Source organism: Arachis stenosperma, chromosome 5, assembly GCF_014773155.1.
Source record: "Arachis stenosperma cultivar V10309 chromosome 5, arast.V10309.gnm1.PFL2, whole genome shotgun sequence".
NCBI classification, from domain to species: Eukaryota; Viridiplantae; Streptophyta; class Magnoliopsida; order Fabales; family Fabaceae; genus Arachis; species Arachis stenosperma.
This window is the reverse complement of record NC_080381.1, coordinates 132,593,633-132,613,733: the sequence shown is the minus strand read 5'-3', so window position 1 is coordinate 132,613,733 and position 20,101 is coordinate 132,593,633. Positions and strand designations below refer to the sequence as shown.

Sequence of the window (20,101 nt, the reverse complement as noted above, 5' to 3'; positions counted from 1 at the left end):
TTATAATTTAGGTATTAATCTAATTTTTTATTCTCTTCATAAATTTATATATTTTATTTTATTCTCAATTTAGTTATCCTTATTATTTATTTGTTTATCTTTCGTTCTATTTTATTATATGTAATTATGTTGCATATAAATTTTTAAAATCAATTGATCAATTTACTAATTTAGAATATATATTTTTATTTTTAGAAATAGTAATGAAAAAATATTTTAAAAAATATATTTCGTCTTATTTTATTGTAGATAATTTTTAGTTTTTTTTTGTATTCGAATAATTAATGTGCATTTTTATTTTTTTTAAATTTGGAATATATCTTTTGATAGTAATGTATATTATTTTTACCCCCTAACGTAAATTTTTTGGGTCCATCACTGCGGTAGAGGGTGACGCCATCATTGCGAACATTGTTGGAGAGCAGACGAGCTACTCCACTCCCGTCCATTGTCGTCGTTTGCTGCTCATTGTCTCAGATTCGGCCTTTATTGTTCAGCGTTTCAGATTCGGCTGTTGTTTTTCGTTGTCCATTACTTGCTGTCTCTGGGTTTTGGATTGGTTTTCCATGTTTACGGTGCATTTTACTTTTGCTTCTGCTTCAACTTCATTCTACTTTTGTTAACTGATTATACTAAAAAAAATTTCTCTTTATGAGTTTTGATGTGTTCTGCTTCTAATGAACTAATATGTTATGACAAAAGTTTTGCATCTGATCATACTACAAATACACCTCAAAATTTATATAGTGATCACAATTATACTTAAATATACATGGAAGCAAAATGAATCATTGTGTGAATTTTTAAGTATATTTTTGTTTATTCTTTCGACAAACATTTTGATTCTGAATTTGTGTTAATTATGACAAAATTTTGCTATGAAAAAAAAGGAGTTTGTTGGTAAAAAAGAGGGAGTAAAAAAAGTGAACCCTGCTTAGAAAGAGAATATTATAACTTTTTTGTCTTCTTATGAGTAGAGAATTTAGGTAAATTAATAAATTCATACTATATACATATATATTTTTTAACGTTTATTGTTAATAAAAATTTAATTATAAAATTTAATATGATACGAAGATTTAATTAAAAAAATATAAAATTTAATTAAAATTTTAATAAAAATATAGAGACTGACAAAATATTTAAAATAAAAGTTTAAAACATACATAAACATGAGTTGTTATATTTTAATCTTATTAATATTTAGTATAATTATATAGAATTTCATTTTCATATATTATTAATATAAAAGACTTTTATAAAAATAACCAATTATATATTATTATATTAATAAAATAATTAATTTTTAAATTTAAAAAGGTAAATGTATGAACCTAATCAGAAGGTCGTGGCATCTTTTAGACTCTACTCAGCTAGAAATGGGTACAGTTGGCTAGCCAAAAGAAAGTTTGACTGGAATGAGCATGATAATTGGTTGTGGGTATGGCGTCTGCATATTCCTGAGAAGTATAAGTTCTTGATTTGGCTCAGTCTTCATAATGCTATTCCTACGGCAGAGTTTCGTTTGGGTCGTGGTTTAGCTTTATCTAGCACCTGTCATCGGTGTCAGAATGGTTCTGAATCCATTCTTCATTGTCTTCGGGAGTGCCCTAGTGCCAAGGAGGTCTGGACCCTTTTAGGCCTGTATTCAGATAACTCGAATTTACATAATTGGCTCTACAGAGGTGCAAGGAGTGGAGATGTTTTTCTTTTCTTTTCGACCATCTGGTGGATTTGGAGAAGCAGGAATCATGACTTATTTAATATAGATGATTCATGGAGTGCTAGTAAAGTGGTGAGTTTGATTCGTAGTTCAGTAAGGGAGTTTCACACTATTTTTGCTATGCATCAATCTCTGTCTCCTCCTTCACTTTGTTTGCATTGGGTTCCACCTCCAGTTCATTCTGTTAAATTGAATTGTGATGCTAGTTGGTTTGCTCCTTCTGGCTATGCTGGTTTTGGTTGTATTATTCGCAATCCTGATGGATGTTGGTTGAAAGGTTGCACTGGAAAAGTTGAAGTGTGCAGTGTTCTTTTTGCTGAATTGTATGCAATTTGGAGAGGTTTACTTCTTGCTTGGGAAAGTGGATTTCGTGAGGTTATTTATGAAACAGACTGTTTAGAAGCTCTTTTCTTGGTAAACCAAAGAATGCTTAATAAGGATATTCCGGAATGGGATTTGGCAAAGCATATTCAGGAGGTTATGAATTGGAATTGGAGAGTCTCTATTCTTTTAATTCAGAGGACTGCAAATAGTGTTGCAGATTGTATGGCTAAAGCAGCTGCTTCTGTCGCAGACATTCACTCGAATTGGAGCCAACCATGGAGTTAGATATGATCCTAGCCAATTAATTTGGTTTTGTCTCTTTTTTTTCTTTCTTTTCTATTTAGTCACAAAAAAAAAATCAGAAGGTCGTGTAAAATTTGTAAGTCTATCAAATTAAACTCAACGGGTCGATTTCATAATAGGTTATTGTAATTTAGGATCGAATTGATAAAAGTTATTGAAGATTTCCGATGTAAATTTACTTCAAATGTCAATGATTTTGTTTGATGCTAAATTATTAGGGAACCATTGGTTCTGTGTCGGTTTTGAAAACTATAGCGAGAGCTAGGTTTTTTGCGGTGCAATTTACATTAATTTTGAGCTAAAATTTTATTTGATTTGGACATTAATTTCATTTGCAGTATAGTTTAGATTTAATGATTTTTTTAAAAAAAATTGATTTTAAACTAATTTCAAGCAATTTAAATTTGATTAGATTTACAATTTTGTTAATTTAAAAAATTAAATATACATAATAAATCTTAACATCAAATTTTAAATAACAAATAATAACATAATAAATTTTAACAATATTTTAAAAACTTATTAATAACGTAACAATAAAAATAAATTTATAAATTAATTAAAATAAATAAATAAATTTCATTTTAAATATAAAATATTTATTGAATAATAATAATAATATATAAATAATATAAATATATATAACAAATTAAAAATATTATGAATAAAATTATAAATATAATAATAAAATAATAATATTATCGTACATTATACCATTTGAATTAGACTAGATTAGTTTTACAAAATAAATTTAAAATTTAATCTGATCTATGTGATTTATAAGAGTAAAATCTAATTAAATTTAAATTAATATAATTTAATTTTTAATTTGAATTAAATTAAATAAACAATTTAATTTGGATCGGTTTTACATACTAACCAGTAACCAGAACGCAGCCAAATCAAAATTCCCAACCTTTTGGCATCCGGTGCTCCCCCAATCCCCATAGACCCCTGAAGAAAAGGGGTAGAAAGAAAGAGCCTAACAATTTTCCATGGTCTTTCAACCTTCAATGACAGTACGTTGCACGCTCACACGACTTTCCTCTTCTTAGAACACCAATCCACCGCGTAATCAAACAAACCCTTCACTCACGTTAACCCCAAAATCCTTACCATCAAACCCCGTTTTCAACACACCGAATCTTATATAAAGAATCAAATTCTTAAAGATCTGCCAATGAGAATTCCCCTCTTTATTCCTTCGATTCGTTAACCAACTTTGTTGAATTGCATTATAAGGTCATTATTTCCAGATTCTAATATGAGTAGCAATGAACAAACTTCTGGTGCTAGTCACAACGCCAGGGCTTTAATATCCAACGCTGCTGCTGGTGCTTCTGCTGGTAACCATCTCTTTCTTATTATTTCATTTAATTCAATATTTCTTTTGGTCACTTCTAATTTTTCTATTAACTTGTTTGAATGATGCAGGGGCCATAGCAGCTACGTTTGTGTGTCCGTTGGATGTGATCAAAACAAGGTTACAAGTCCATGGTCTTCCTCCTTCACATCAAGGTAGCATTTTTGTACTGTGAGAAGTTGCTTAGGTTGTGTTTGCATACTATCACTTAGACAGAAATATAAATATACATATAGTAGTCTTTGCATGATTGATAATTAATGAAGTTCTGTTAAGACCCAGAACGGGTGATAGAATATGGACAGCTAACTCATGTCAATTCATCAATTTGATGCAAGTTTGGTTCATCAGCTTGGAGCTGAAATCTTTATGGTTGTTGTCTTAGTTCATTCAGTGATTGGTTCTCGAGCATGACTTTTTCTGTTCTCCTAGGTAGTGTAATCATCATGAGCCTGAAGAATATAGTAAGAAATGAAGGTGTTAGGGGAATGTACCGTGGGCTTTCGCCAACAATACTGGCTTTACTACCAAACTGGGCAGTGAGTTTCTTTTTCCCTACATGCCTACATTTTCATTCTCTGATCAATGGTTGTTGTGATAAATGTATAACTAATGACCGTTTTTATATCAATGCTTAATTCTCATATAATTCTCATTAAGTTAAGGTATTCACTCTTCACTAACTTGTTAATATACCAGTTATTATTGCTGCAATTCTTTTTTCGGTTTTCCCTTTCTATACTTCATTTTGTAATGGGATCCGTTGTTATGTTCTTTCTCCATGACTGTTTAGGAGAAGATACAATAAAGTTTTTGCAGTTAATTTAACAGAAAATCAGTTAGAGAAATTTCAGTTAGAGAAATTGTAATGGTCATAAACTCGTGGCTACCTGTATAACTTAACTCCTTATCCATTTCAAGTTATTGTTGTTCAAAATTAGCTTCATTATTTTTAGCTCTTGAGGTACTCTTTCATGATACTTGTCTACTGAATTAACTCTTTTGAGATTGGAAGAATAAACCCACAACTAACAACTAATTTGGTGGGTTTATCTTTTTTCCATGTTCTTTTCTTTTTTTGTGGGTGGGTGGGTTATTAAACTTTTTCTATGTGTTTGGTTAGCTTAGTTTGGTGATGGTGTAGTCGGTGATCTTTAGGTGCTGGCAAGCTCTTGCTCGTATTCCATGTTCTGTTCTCTTGGTTTCTCCGCTCAAGTATCTCTCTGTTTTTGGTACTCATAGCTTACTCAAAAGAATTTAAAAGAAGTAAAAAAAACACAAGATTTCTACGGATTTTTGCCTTCTTGCCGGTGGAATGTTTCGTGCAATCCCCCTAGCTCTATAACGTAGCACATATTGTTGCATCAACTTCTGGAACACCAATGAACATCTATTTTCCACTTTCATATACATTGTCGATAAAATTTCTTTCAAAACTATTAATTAATGATTAATCACATTTCTTATATAAGAAGATACAACAAATTGGCAAAAGCCTTCTATGAATAGGTGGTTGGTTGGCTATATTAATCAAACTATTGGGTTATTTTCTACTACTAAAATAAATCATCATGCTTTTATTTCTTTGATCACACGTTTCTAAAAGTACCTTTTCAAAGCTCATATTTTCAAATAACATAAATTCTATTCAAATGACAGGTTTACTTCACAGTTTATGAGCAACTAAAGGGACTGCTTCGTTCACAGGGTAAATTCTATTCTTTTTAAAGTCATTAGGATTTTATTACTAGAGTCCTGTCTTTTATAATTTGGTTTATTTAGATGTTTACTTGAAATTTTTGCTGGATTGATTAGATTTTTCTTTTCCTGGTAATACTATTGCAGATGGTAGCAATGAACTCACAACTATTAGAAACATTATAGCTGCTGCTGGTGCTGGGGCAGCAACAGCGATTTCTACAAACCCATTGTGGGTTGTTAAGACAAGACTCCAAGTAAGTTAGTGTTTCTTGTGATTGTAATCTAGCAAAATATATATATAAAGTAAAAGTCTAAATGGTTGGCTCTTTTATTTTTCTTCCTTCCGTTTATTATCAATCTTTCACATTATTTTGTTTCAAACAGATTTTTAGCTAAGTTATTCCTTGATTCGTTTGCTGTCCCAGCTGATTGATTAAACTTTACTTGAGAAGGTTGTAGATGTATCTTGTTCTATTTTTATGTCTGATGACTTTAGGGTTAGAGATGAAAGAAGAAAAATGTTATTTCTGCTATATTTAAACTACAACACATAGCCTTATCTATAGGTCCAAATTATGGACAACAAAACAGCTCATTACAACTCAGATTGAGTGTGTGCTGAGTTAGTTGTGCAAGTGGGTGAGGTAAGTTGTGATTTGCAGCTCCTTTAGGTGCAAGTGGATGTGATGCATGTAAGTGAGCTATGAGCTTTAATTACAGCTCATTAATCTCATAATCTTTATGCTTCAACAATTAGAAATAAATCTTTATCTAATGCTTGTACTTGTACCTCTCTCTGTTTAACTTAAGTTTATTTTTGACATCGATTCATATTTTCCAATATTGGTTAGACACAAGGAATGAGGCCGAATGTTGTTCCTTACAAAAGTGTTCTGTCTGCTTTGACAAGGATTACCCGTGAAGAAGGCTTGCGAGGACTATATAGGTTAGTTTCTTAACTCTAATTTATATGTTGGTCTATTTTATGTAATTGAGGTTGATATATGTTAAAAGTCTAAGCATTTATATGTAAATTTTTTTAGCATTGGTTGTTGCTTCACTTTTAGCCTTTTAGTTGTGCAGTAAATGAGGAAAAAAATAATAATATAGAGGATATGAGATATTCTCTAGGTCATCATTATATTTGATGAAAATATGGAGGTCTCAATTTTGTTAGGGGAATTACAATAATTATGCCATATCATTTTAATGTGATGATTATTAATTGGTTAATGAGGGATAAATCATAGAGGTACAGTCCTGCATGAAATCTGGATGTAAAGAATTGTTCTGGTAGTGTAATTTTGAAGGAAAACAGGAGTATCGAAATCTCTTTATGTTGGTGAATGAAGTATCAATTATTTGATTGCATTTTTTATTTTTTATTTTTTTTTTGAATTTTGAAAATTTCAAAATTTGATATGCAAGATCTTGATGATTTTAAGATAAAATTCAACAATTGGTCAACTAGAATAATTTTCTTTGGATTTTATTCAATGGTTTAACTATATCAAACTAATGATTTAAAGGGAAAAAGGGTATTTAAAGCTTTTAATAACCCAAAGTCTGCTTCTTGTACACTTGATTATAATGATGCTTTATTCTTGTTAACAGTGGCATTATGCCTTCATTGGCTGGTGTAAGTCATGTTGCAATTCAATTCCCAGCATATGAAAGTATCAAGTCATACATGGCAAAAAAAGGTTATTATGCTAACTATCAATTATTTATTTATACATTGATCCTCAAAACATGGTTCTTTTTTCTTTTCAATGCGTAACTAATCAAAATGAAAATTTCTAATTACAGATAATACAACTGTTGACAAGCTTAGTCCTGGAAGTGTTGCCATTGCATCATCAATTTCAAAAGTACTTGCCTCCGTAATGACTTATCCGCATGAGGTATGCATGACCTGGCTAAATTGCTGTGGATTGAAGATATGTGCAGAATGAGAAAGTATAGCAAAACCAACTTTCAGTTAGTCAGCATTAGCCAACTTTAGAGTTTAGGGTTCAACATTTATGATTTAGGTCTAGAATTTAAGATAAATAAATTATTTGAAAAAATTGGCTGATGTTGACTGAAAAAGATAATTTCCTAGCACTACAAATAACCTACAAGTAATCTGTGTTGTTTCTTATGTGAATGTTGCTCCCTTGGTAATCCGCATTTCCAGGTGATACGATCAAGGCTGCAAGAGCAAGGCCAGGCCAAAAACATGGGGGTCCATTACGAAGGGGTTATAGATTGTACTAAGAAGGTTTTCCATAAAGAAGGCATTCCGGGTTTTTATCGCGGTTGCGCAACCAATCTGTTACGAACAACTCCATCTGCTGTTATTACCTTCACCAGTTACGAGATGATACATCGGTTCTTGTTGCGGGTTATACCGGAGAACAAGGGTTATCCGCAAAGCTGTCCGAAACCCAAGGCACTTAACAAGCCCCAGGAAGAAGGAAGTAACATCATTAAGAATGACTCCTCTGATATGGGGCCATCACCATCTCAGTCTAACAAGACAGGCTCATCAATTCCTTTGGGAAACAAATAGCAGCTAACACGACACTGATTAGGCATTTTTTATGTTTATTAGTTTTTTTTTTCTTATATTTCTCACATTTAATTTATAACTTTGTGGCTCTGAAATTCTTTGCTGCATGCTAGACCTTGGCTTTAACAGAATTGTTAATTATTTTAATAAAAGTTGCAAAAAATGAGAAAGAATAAGGCATGTTCTTGAGAAAGAGGGGAGTGGCGGGATTTTAATTTGGACTTGAACCTGTGAACAAGGCCATGCTGTTAAGTAGGACTAAAGTTTCAAAATGATACTTGAGATTGAGTCTGTATTTCAATTTGACTTTCGAAGTTTTAATTGCACTAATTTAACCTTCTAAGATTGAGTTTTGGATACTATAATAGTCTATGTCCTTTTTCAACAAGGAGTCAACAGTCAAAGTGTTGATCCTAGGGGTAGTAATGAGTAAGGTAGGGCAGGATTTGGAGTTAACTCTAATCCTATCCGTAAGTTGAGAATATCCCAACCCTAAGTCTATTCGTTCTTAATCCGCGGGTACTTGACTCTACCTGCGGGTTACAAAAAAGATGCAATATTATTATATAACTTGGTGATAATTTAAAATAAAATTGATTTTTATGTTAAAAAAAGTATTAAATTATCAATTAATGATCTTTTAATGACTAAAGATCTTTTGCATTTAGTGATAGATCTTTGGTTCAATATCCATTTGAAACATATTTTTATATAAGTCTATAACATATACATATATAGAATGCAAGTTGGTCGGGTAGGGTTGAAACTCAACCCGCACAAGAACCCTACCTGCACCCTAATATACCCGCTGTGGATTGGGTTGGCAACCCTATTCGACCAGATAGAGTCAGGTTGGGTACCCGTAAATAGGGTACATATTGCCACCCGTAGTTGATCCGGCATATCCACTATTATAGTTGATGAAAGTACATTTCGATAATATTGACCATCTAAAATCATATTCTTTTCAAACTTTGCGGATTATTACTAACACAAAACTAGAATTGATATAACAAAAAACTACAAAAACCAGCACTTGGGTATCACTTTTTGAGTCTTCATATTTGCTTTCGATTCTCAAACTTTCAAGCCAAGTTCATTTTCAAGTCAACATTGTTATTACCGTAATCAACTTTTTCAACCATTTTTTCTATGCTCAAAATCTGTCCAAATAAATAACTCATACCATCTCTTCTCCACTAACCAGCAATTACTATTCTCACATTATAATTCAGACATCCAGAAAATGGGTCATTGTGGTTGGATCTTGTAACAGGACGACATGTACAGCCGCACCAGTTTGGCACCCACACTGACCTGCTTCGTGCTGGAGTTCTTGTCTAGTTTCCGTTGAATGATGACCGGTATGAGTTACCTGTTTCTTGTCTAGTTTTCGTCGAATGATGACCAGTATGAGCTACCTGTTGTCTGACTTCCACCGCCTATCTGATTCCAGCACCCGAAGAAAATGGGTAAAGAAGAAGAATGGGGTTAATTTGTGATTCAATAGATTTAGGGTTATAAATAGGGGTAGAGACTACACTGGGGCACGAAAATTAGCCCGCCATGTCAACTAGCCGTTACACTTTTCATTGTGACAGTGGCTGTGCTGCATCTGCGGTCGGATGACTGACTCACTACTGAAAAAAGGGCATAAGGACCATTATAATATTCAAAACTCAATCTAAGAGGTCAAAATAGTTCAATTAAAATCTTAGAAGTCAAATTGGTGTATGGATCCAACTTCAGAGTTCAGAGAGCATTTTGAGAATTTAGTTTGTTAAATAGAAATAACAAGACCATATTTAAAAGAAAGAAAGAAGAGTGGTGCCAAAAATGGTTTTTATGTTATATTTTGGTGCTATTTAGTATTTCTTTCTTTCTTTTTATCTACGTATTTCTTTTTTTCTTTTTTTTCTACAACGCTTGAATTTGTGTTGTGTCAACTCAACTGTTTTTTATTTTCTTGCAATTCTTCGACTATTATTAGTCTGGTTTATGATGAACATATTAAATAATTAAAGCAATTACCGATTTAGGGTTTAACTTGGTAAAAAAACATTTAAAATCAGTGTCGGCCAAAGTTATCTTAGATTATATGGTAGATTTATTACATCTTAGATTATATGGTAGATTTTTGTAGTAAGATGAAAAGTATTTCTGTTCCGACCCAATTCAATAAAAATTCGGGTCCACTCACCATCCGATAGATTAACAATCTACTTAAACGACAGTGTCTTTTAGGTGATAATTCCCTCGACAGAAATTTGGACAGCTAGTAGAAGTTTTCAGATAAGTGGGACAAAATAAAAGGATCCATCCAAAGATAAGAAATAAAAGAGAGGAACTTATCTCTCCTCTAGGTACATCACTATTATCCTAAATCTTAATTAACCACCTCATTGTACAGATGCTTACTTTAACATTAAAGTATCCTTGCAAATGACTCCATCTGCTGACCGGACGATGATTGTGGATACTACACTTCAACTCTTGCGCTCAATTCCGATCTTCACTCTCAACCACCTCTCTCCAACTGATCCACCGACCGAACAACTTTTAAGTGGATTATTCTCCTCTTTGGTTGAAAGAATATAAATTACTAGATTTGATGGCAGGAAGTAAAAAAAACAAACATTGTGGGACAGAAAATACTATTTACACAAATCCTCTCTTAGTCAATAGCAAGATAAAGCTGTGCTTGTAACATAACCATATGCAAAATCATATATTTACTCCCTCACAATTCACAAGTGATGGATTACATGCAACTTATATAATGCTATTATTCTTTTCCATATATAAATATGAGCAATGCTAGAGGTCAGCAACTTTTGTAATTGGTAGTCAGCAAATAGCCATCAATAATAATTTAATGGTGTAAAATTGGTGTGAGATTTCATCTAATGACTCACATTTTTCTGCTGGTTACATGCTGACCAAAATTCAACAAAACTGCTAGCCCCCTAAACTTTTCTTATAAGTATATCGAATGGTAAACCACAAAAAATACATTTAAATTATTTTGATATTGACAAAAATATCTTTAAATTTTGTTATCAAAAGAAATATTCTCAAATAATTTTAAAATCTATCAAAAATATCCAATCGTATACAAAGATTTGTTCTATTAATGAAAAGTGTGACGTTATTTATTTGTCAATATTAAAATTTCATTTATCACATAAAAATTTCTGTTTGTCACATTATTTTTCATTAAGGTAGAATACATCCGTCTACATGTATTTTTGTAATATTTTTAAACAATTTAAAAATATTTTTGTGGATAACAAAGTTTAGAGATATTTTTATCTACAACAAAATAATGTGCATATTTAGTGATTTAGCCGTATAGAATAAGAATGATAGCATTCTTTCTTCAGCGGTTGGCAAACATGGAGTAATGATTAACAAGTAATCTAGTTATCCATTCCATCAGAATGTTTGGGGACGGCGCTGGGTGTTGTTGGTCAAAGAATTTGGAGCTGCCGCATAATCCAGCGAAACGCCAGGGCGCTGAACCTCTGTACGCTCTTCCCTCCCAATTTGAATCCTCTGCAGCGCCTCTAACACCTCAGCCATAGAGGGTCTCATGTCCTTCTCTCCCTGCAAACACTGAAAAGCCAATTTGGCCACCGAAATTATCATCCTTCTTGAATCATAGTCTGACTGAATTCCAAGAGAAGGATCCACCAATTCACAAAACGCTCCCTTTTGAAACTTCCTTACAGCTACATTCGCCAACTTAACATCATCCCTTTCCCTGTTCATATCAACAGCCGGCAGCGACGATATTAACTCAACAAGAACCACTCCGAAACTGTACACATCACTCTTGTTTGTAAGCTGGTAGCACAGACGGTAGTCCGGGTCAACATAACCAGGGGTTCCACGTGGCGCCGTGGAGACATGTGTGACGTCACTGGGGAACAATCTAGAAAGCCCAAAATCAGCAACCTTAACACCGAAGTTGTTGTCAAGGAGAATGTTGCTGGTTTTCACGTCACGGTGAATGATACCGCAAGCATGGAGATAAGCCAATGCACAAGCAGTTTCAATGGCGATTTTCATTCTCACCGGCCAGGTCAATGTGCTTGACTTTGTTCTGTCACCGCGGAGATGATAACTGAGAGTTCCATTAGGGATGTATTCATACACAAGGAGTAGCTCACGAGAATGACGTGAAGTGCAGCCATAGAGAGATACGAGATTCCTATGGCGCAAGCGGGTGAGGATCTGAATCTCGTTGATGAATGATTCAACTGGCTTGTAGTTACGCTCGAATAGACGTTTCACTGCAACTTCTCGTCCATCTCTAAGCTTTCCTGGTTATCATAGATCAAATTGTACGTTAATTAAGAGTAAAGTTCATTTTGTTTACTCAAATTCAAAGGTGATTAAGTTGGTTCTTTAGATTTTAATTAATAGAAAAAAATTGTATTTATACACTAAAATCAATCACAAAATTTAACTACTTAGTATTTGTGTATAAATAGATATATTGTTTAACGGTGAATGCTATAGTGCCTATTACTTTATAACTAAGTTACTAAAAAAGGTAAATAAATAATATTTAATAAATCTTATATGATTTATTTTTTACTTTAAACATTTTATTTTTTATTTTAAAAAAGAAGTTAGACAATATAGGCACCATAACAAAGGCACCGTAGAACTTACCTTGTTTAACTCATCTTTAACATATATTTTATATTCTAACATATATTTTATACTAGGATCCCGCTAGGAAAACAATGGACTAATAGCTGATTTTAGTATATATTGGTTATCGAAAAATGATCCTCTATAGTTAATTTTGTAATTCAAGTAAGTCCTTTAATTTCAATTTGCACAAAAGGTTTCCAAATTTTTTTCTGTGACTCAATTTTGTCATCCAAATTTGATGATATAATGAATTTGGACCTAGTCATTTGTTTTACATAATATTAATATTAAGGATTTAATTAACATGTACTCTTAGAGCACATATGTTAAGATTATTATAAAAAAATTTAAACTTTTGAATTTAATAAATATAAATAAAATATATTAAAAATTTAAATTTTTTATCTAAAAAAATTCATAATAACTTTAGCATCTCATCTTAGGACACATAACAATTAACCCTGCTATTAATAATGATTGAGGAACTAAATTAAGTTATGACGTAAAATTTGAGGCAATGAATTGAGTTATTAAAAATTAAGAGATGAAATTGAGTTAATGAGTTAAATTTGGAAGATCATCTTAGATATTACTTAAACATACAAGACAAAAATCGGTCTAAACTCTATGATTGTGTTACATACTTATTAACGAAATATTAGCTAAAGGTATGGTACTGTATTGTTGAGGTAAAAATATTAGACTGTTAGTTAAAAATATTAATTAATATAAATTAAAATTATTAACTTTAAATTTTTTTTTACATAGGAGATAATAAATAATTTAGTCCATGAATTTCAGTCGATAATCAAGTTGACTTTTCATCTTTAAAGCTTATCAATAGTTCAAAAAATAGGTACAATTACAATTCGTCTTCTTCAAAAAACATGCTGAGATAAATTTGTAAAAAATAACTACTAATTTGATATTCAAAAGATTTAGGTATTAATAAAAAAAATTTTAAAAGATGTTATTAATAAAAAAATTTTTAAATAATTTTAAAATTTTTACAAAAATTACCACGCGTTGACTGTTTCGATTTCTATTAACAGAAAATGTTGAGGTGACTAATAAAACAAAAGGCATAGCACAGTAAAATATTATTTGACATTTTTAATTATTTAAAAGTATACAAAACCTAATTTTCTAAATCAATCTTTACCTTTTTCTTTGCATTCTTTTTTATTTTCTATTTAGTTCTAGTTTTAAACCAGTTCTCACACCAAGATTGATTTCTTTAAAGGAAAGAGAAAGAGAAACTGGAGAGAGAGAGAACGGGAGAGAGAGATACAGATTTTCAATGGCACAACTTGAGTTCTTCATAGGTAGAGGCGAGCTAGTGAACTTCGGTGCGAACCTGATCGAGCTCAGTAGACATGGCAATGTCGATGTGAAAATCGACTTTGAGCTTAATGTCACGTTCAACCTTGAGTTCTACGACGGTGACACTGAGAGTGGCATTATTCATTACCGACATCTTCTTCTTCCTTTGTCGATGAGACGTCTTTTTCCTCATCATTACATTTTAACTTTTTTTTACAGACATTACAAAAGATGAGTTTCGGTTGGAGATGAAGGGAGTAGGTTGTAGAGAGTGTTGGTACTGCCTTTATATCTGTTTTGATAAATAATTTGCTGTCTAAAGCTTTCAAAATGAAAAGGTGTTTGAGATAAGGAGACCTATTATCTCCATTTTTGTTTGTACTGGTCATTGATGTGTTGCATAGAATGGTGGGAGGAATAGTTAGAAACAGACATATATCTCCGTTGTTAGTTAGGGGGGATGATATAGAATTGTATCATCTTCAGTTTGGAGATAACAATATATTATTTTGCCCACTTGAGGAGGAGACCATAAGGAATTATAAGAGATTACTACGATACTTTGATCTGATGTCGGGGTTAAGCATTAACTTTGATAAATCTAGTTTGAGATCAGTTAATTGCGGATAGTAGTGTGTTCAGAGTATTCATAGCTTGTTGGGTTGTAAGGAGGCTACTCTATCAATTAAATATACCTTAAAATCTCCCTAGCAGTTGATCCGAGATTGGTTAAGATGTGGGAGACGATAGTAGACAAAGTCGAGGAAAACCTCAGTTTATGAAAAACTAAAGCACTCAATAAAATAGGTAGGTTGGTTCTCATCAAATTAGTGTTAAATAGCTTTCCGGTATACTACTTGAGTATGTATAATATACTGAAGGCTGTTGCAGATAAGTTGATTTCACTATAGAAGAGATTTTTGTGGAGTAAGAAAGATGGCAGGAATAGCATGGCGATGGTAAAATGGAAAGTAATGCAAGCTCCAAAAAAGTTAGGTGGTCTGAGGTGGGGGATGTGATAGTCCGCAATACAGCACTACTATTTAAGTGGTGGTGACGTTTTTTAAAGAAAGAGGGTCTATTATGGAATAAAGTGATATGCTCCTACAACAATATGGATCCCAATATGATGTTATCCAATCAGGCAATACATGCTAGAAGAGAACTATGGAAGGATATCTGTCAACTATATATTAAGGAGCAACATTTGAGAGATAAGATGACTGGAATTCTACAGAAGTAGGTGATGGTAGAAGACTCGTCTTTGGGGGGACGTCTACTACAAAATGGTTCATTGAAAGATCAGTTTCTGAGATTCTTCTCAATTTCAAACCTGAAAAGATTCGTCATAGGGAATTGTGCATTTTGAAATGGATTAGAGTGGATTTGAAACTTTCAATGTAGATGAGAGTTATTCCAATAGGAGTTAGATCTAGTGAATCAGCTACATGATAAGCTGAGGCCAGTTACACTAGCATATGACAGAAAGGATAGAGTTGTGTGAAAATTTGATAGACAAGGTATTTTTACTACTAACTCATTTATACAAGTGTTGCAGGCAAATACAATTCCTAACGAAGTAACAAGCTATAGTTTCACTAGAACTATTTGAAGATGATTAGTTCTACCAAAAGTGGAATTGTTTATTTAGTTTGTTTTGATTGGAAGAATAAGTACAAAAGAAAGACTGAATAGGATATAAATAGTAAACAATGAAGATAATGTCTATGTATTGTGTAAGAAGGTTGAATATATTCACCACTTATTTTTTTGTTGTGATTTTATTTATCAAGTGTGGTGTACATAGTTATTTGATTTTGGTAGGCTATAATCCATTCCAAGCACAATAAACAAACACATTAAGAGTTAGATAAGAACTCACAACAAAAGAGGAGAGGGAAAAAAGTAGTTGTGCTTCTTTGCTATTGTTTAGAATATTTAAATAGAAAGAAAGAAGGATATTTTTAGAATGAAAAAACATGTTTAGAGGAGATTATGAACAAATCCTCTCTTAATTATAAAGAGTAGAATGATAAAAATTCCTTTAGTTGTTGATGACAATATCAAATATAACTTTGGAATTAGTTTTTATTTTCTTATGTTTTTGTTTGTTTTGTTTACTATCGCTTTACTTTATTGTGTTAAATTTTTTTTTATTTTTAAAAATACATTTTAAAAAAGACAGACCATATTGTATTTCGGTAAAAAAAAAAACACACACACATTTGTATTCAATTACTAAATTTCGGTATTTATGCGGGTAAAACGTGAGTCCTTACCATAGTAAACAGTTCCAAAGCCACCTTCTCCAAGTTCTTTAGTTTGGTCAAAATTGTTAGTTGCGACTTGGAGTTCTTCATAGGAGAAGAGAGGGATTCCGAAGTAGAGATTTCCACTTTCTGGGTTTGTGTTTGAATTTGGCCGAGAATACAGGTTCCTTAATTTGCCTCCATAGCCTGAAGAATTGTTGTATCTCCGTTTGTACAGTAGAAGAATTGCACATAACTGACACGTGGCAATTATAATCATAGCAGCCAATCCGGTAGATAAACCTGAACAAGGGAAAGCTTTGCGAATATATTAGTACATTACATGCATACATTCTAAAATTCTCATGAAAGCTTTTACGGTTGCTACAATTCATAATTTCTCCCATAAGGTAAATTAGTCAATACCTAAAATTAAGGGATTGAAAAATTTGTTTAGTGATTGCTTGAATGATTTGATCACTTTTGGGTTTTTATACGTGTGGCTTGGTCTTGTGAATAAATGATAGAGATTGCGACAAATATTTCAGCACAAGGGGAAATGATAAAAAAACAAATTAATATTACATAGATTTATTAAGTAAAGAAATACTTGTGAAGAAAGAAAAATCTTAAAAATAAAAGTTAAAGAATTCAACTAAGGAGTAATTATTTTTAAACCATTCTCAATCAATTTGTTTGAAATTAATTTTTTTATTTTTAGTTTTAAATCTTAAAACTTAAATTCTAAATCTATGCAGAGGATTTTATTGGAGGAAAATGCAATAAACTGAAATATATAGTCCATGGCACTTCAGATGAAAATGCAGAGGATTTTATTGGAGGAAATACAATACCTAATATTGCTGCCTTCGAAGCCCCTGTCTTTCCCGTTGTACGAGTCACTGGCCAATCTATCGGGGAAAGGAGGTTAAAAGTTATTAGTGGTGGAATCCTACTATTTTCTGAAGTAGAATAATGCAATTAATAAAATAATAAATTTCTGTGACGAGTCCATTACATGAGTAAAGAGGATCTGCAGATGTTACTTCGATTATAACAAAAGACTTGAAGGATGTGCACTGTTGAGTGGAATTGGGGGGTTCTTGTGTTTCACTCGTATCATCTGAACACGCGTTTAACAAACTAGGGAACATTTGATCACAATACATAGAATCTGAAGGAAAGGAATGATCCGAACCGAAATACACATCATAATTTGTAGAATGACACCTTTCATAGTGGAATATGCCATGGTCTTCAGGGTGATACTCATGAGTGCATTTGAAGAAGGCAACGCGGTTTACTACCCGGAGAGACAAGTCCCCACGAAGCTCCCATAAATTTACAGCGGCACCGGTTTCTTGGATGAAAATTATTGCAGAAAAATTATCCTTCCGAGCTATACTTTCAAGTTTGTATGTTTGGTTTCCAAGAAAAAACTTGTACATCTGCACCTGGGTTATCACAATTACTTACGTGCAGGCCACCTTCTGAGCGACTAGTGTTGGTGAAAGGGTACCAAAGCTTCCCGAACTTTCCACACTCGAAAGGCGGCGCCGAGTACCGGCTCTTCCCTTCATCTGTTTTCTTATTTGGAGCAGAGTGAAGAAGCCCAAAACAGCAGAGGAGTAAAAAGAAACCAAGAAAACTGTGGCCAGCACCCATCCCAAATATGCCCGGGCTTAAGAATACGGATTTTCTCTGTTGTAATCAGTTGTTTGGTGTATCTAACCTACCATCTGTTATGTTCTTGATATAGTGAGTTTGTGTGTGTAAACTACGGCAGTTGACTTGGACAATTGACTAGCGAAGACTAAAGAAACTGGCTGGGCGTATTGAGTAGTGATCAGATGATTCTGGGCCCAATTCTACTCTGCTTCTGGGGTTGAAGGACATGGACGACTTTAACTGCTTGACTTTGAAAGTGAACATACATTATGGTTCAAAGACTAATGGAGCTCCTTTGTTCCAAGAATACGCTACGGCAGATTGGGACTTTAGTGGAAATTTGTGCACAATAGCGAAAGTTATGACTGTTCGTAAGGAGAACGGACTAAATCTGAAAGTTTTTCGTGGTACACAAGGAGATTGAATTTATAATTTTTTTAATATTTTTTAAAAATTAACACTTGAGTTTGCGAAAGTGATTCCGCAAGAGATAAAATATTCTTATCTCATAACGATTAGAACAAAAGTAGAGTAGAGAGAAGAGAAGTATATAACTATATATTTTGGTTCAGTCACTTTATGTAATGTAACTTACATTTAATGTAATTTATATTTAGTTTTTATTATGATTATAATAGAATTTTTACTATCTTTTTAAAGATTTATATTCACTAATTTTTTAAGATTCTTTTTAATCTTATCTGAGACAAATTAAACTTTTAACCAAGTTTGATTTGACTAAGTTTATTCTCTAGATTTTTAATCATTAAGTATTCACCCAACTTAATAAAAATATCTTTTAGGTACAAGAAACAAAAAGAAACATATTATAAAAAAAGATGGACATAAATTTAACTTTTTTTCTAAGCAAATTCTCTTTATTTTTTTTTTAATAATTATTTCTTAATACCCCACTCAAATGTCTTTTTTATTGATAAAAAGAAAGATAAAACTGAAAAAAGTAGAATATTTAATAATAAATTATAAAAGAGAAAAATATATAATTTAAAGGTCAGTGCTACAGTGATGAAAGTAATAATTTTTTTTATTTGTCAAAAAAACGTGGAGAAGCAGACTAATGAACACGTGTTAAGTGATTTTTCAAAGAATGACAATCCTGACTAAAAGCAGAAGCTGCAGAATGTAACAGATAAAAGAATTAATCAGATAAGCATTATTTTGTATTAATGATTATGATTAAATTATTTAGCTTTTTTATTTCGGGCTCAATAATATTTGTTGCAGTTGGATTATTTTTGTAAAATAAATAGATTGGGATAGTATTATAATTCTTTTTTTTCTCTGGACTTAGCTTCCGTTTAATAATAATATTAAATATAAACTAATTACCTAGTTATTAAAATAAAAAATAGTTATTTTAACATGAAAATAAAATTAAAAAAGCTTTATTATGAAAAAATAGTATAATTTTATATACTTGTTTAATAATAATAAAACTAACTTTGTTGATTATAATTTGTTTAAACTTATTTTTTTTAATTTTATAACGATTTAACTAGATTTTATAAAAAAAATATAGAATATATATTATACCTTTATTATTATTTATGGTTAATAGAGTTTAGAATTTAAGAGAGCACGTTAGCATGTATAAAAAATAAGGTCAAAATAACAATTTTATACACTTAAAATTAAGACTTTAAAAAAATTAAATTCCCAAATACTTTTTACTCTAAAATAAGTAAAATAAGGTAAAAATAATAAAAGTGACAATTATATTTTTTATTATTTGTATATTTTTAATTGTTTAATTTAAAATATATAAAAATATTTAAAAAACTCTATCTGAGAATTTCATAAACAAATATCTCTTTTTTTAAAAAAAATTCAATTATCTCAAAAAGTCAATTTATACTAAATCATATATTAGAATTGAAGATTAAATAAACGTAATTAATTCACATAAAGTCTGACACAATATTGACACAGTTGCTTCGCATCAAAAATTACTTTTTTCATTCAGAACACTTTCAACACGCGTTAATATCAAGCTTTCACTACCTTACTTCCTCATCTGCAGAAGAAGATTCACTTAAACGTCGTAGCATCGATCATATCGTTCAACCCTTACAGTGAAGGAGACAGAAAAGTATATATTTTAGGGTTAGAGATGAAGAGAATGTTATTTACACATTTCATAAAGGAAGAAAATGTCATCTTCTTGATGCGGATTTTACAAACTACAAACTACCAGCAAGTGTATTGAG

General features: G+C 31.7%; 3 protein-coding genes across 4 annotated transcripts; 2 read left to right on the top strand and 1 right to left on the bottom strand.

The window, feature by feature from the left end:
* The first annotated feature begins 1,324 nt into the window (after positions 1–1,324).
* On the top strand, positions 1,325–2,332 carry LOC130981437 (uncharacterized). The gene has a single exon (XM_057905034.1). It carries the CDS (start codon positions 1,325–1,327, stop codon positions 2,330–2,332), a length of 1,008 nt encoding a protein of 335 aa, XP_057761017.1.
* Positions 2,333–3,248: 916 nt separating this feature from the next.
* On the top strand, positions 3,249–8,298 carry LOC130979178 (nicotinamide adenine dinucleotide transporter 1, chloroplastic). 2 transcript variants are annotated; one of them, XM_057902550.1, is made up of 9 exons: positions 3,249–3,696; positions 3,785–3,868; positions 4,150–4,252; positions 5,373–5,421; positions 5,559–5,668; positions 6,266–6,360; positions 7,029–7,117; positions 7,224–7,318; positions 7,594–8,298. In XM_057902550.1, the coding sequence occupies exons 3-9, from the start codon at positions 4,160–4,162 to the stop codon at positions 7,966–7,968; spliced, it is 906 nt and encodes a 301-aa protein (XP_057758533.1). In that variant the 5' UTR covers positions 3,249–3,696; positions 3,785–3,868; positions 4,150–4,159; the 3' UTR covers positions 7,969–8,298. The 2 variants fall into 2 exon arrangements, with proteins under 2 accessions (XP_057758533.1, XP_057758532.1); XM_057902549.1 differs by having other exon boundaries at positions 4,146–4,252.
* Positions 8,299–11,256: 2,958 nt separating this feature from the next.
* LOC130982814 (LEAF RUST 10 DISEASE-RESISTANCE LOCUS RECEPTOR-LIKE PROTEIN KINASE-like 1.1) lies at positions 11,257–18,185 on the bottom strand. Its single transcript, XM_057906916.1, has 4 exons — positions 17,224–18,185; positions 17,060–17,116; positions 16,236–16,508; positions 11,257–12,293 (listed from the first exon to the last, which is right to left on the bottom strand). The coding sequence occupies exons 1-4, from the start codon at positions 17,651–17,653 to the stop codon at positions 11,404–11,406; spliced, it is 1,650 nt and encodes a 549-aa protein (XP_057762899.1). The 5' UTR covers positions 17,654–18,185; the 3' UTR covers positions 11,257–11,403.
* Between the last annotated feature and the right edge of the window lie 1,916 nt (positions 18,186–20,101).

What these genes read in the sequence shown, in the direction of transcription:
- LOC130979178 (XM_057902549.1), top strand. Translation starts at nt 3,615, where the DNA reads ATGAGTAGCAATGAACAAACTTCTGGTGCTAGTCACAACGCCAGGGCT. An exon ending in GGGACTGCTTCGTTCACAGG is followed by an intron (nt 5,422 to 5,558) that starts GTAAATTCTATT and finishes ATACTATTGCAG; the next exon opens with ATGGTAGCAATGAACTCACA. An exon ending in TTGTTAAGACAAGACTCCAA is followed by an intron (nt 5,669 to 6,265) that starts GTAAGTTAGTGT and finishes AATATTGGTTAG; the next exon opens with ACACAAGGAATGAGGCCGAA.
- LOC130982814 (XM_057906916.1), bottom strand. Translation starts at nt 17,653, where the DNA reads ATGTACAAGTTTTTTCTTGGAAACCAAACATACAAACTTGAAAGTATA. An exon ending in TGCAGATCCTCTTTACTCAT is followed by an intron (nt 17,117 to 17,223) that starts GTAATGGACTCG and finishes TTTCCCCGATAG; the next exon opens with ATTGGCCAGTGACTCGTACA. An exon ending in TTCGAAGGCAGCAATATTAG is followed by an intron (nt 16,509 to 17,059) that starts GTATTGTATTTC and finishes TCCCTTGTTCAG; the next exon opens with GTTTATCTACCGGATTGGCT.
- LOC130981437 (XM_057905034.1), top strand. Translation starts at nt 1,325, where the DNA reads ATGTATGAACCTAATCAGAAGGTCGTGGCATCTTTTAGACTCTACTCA.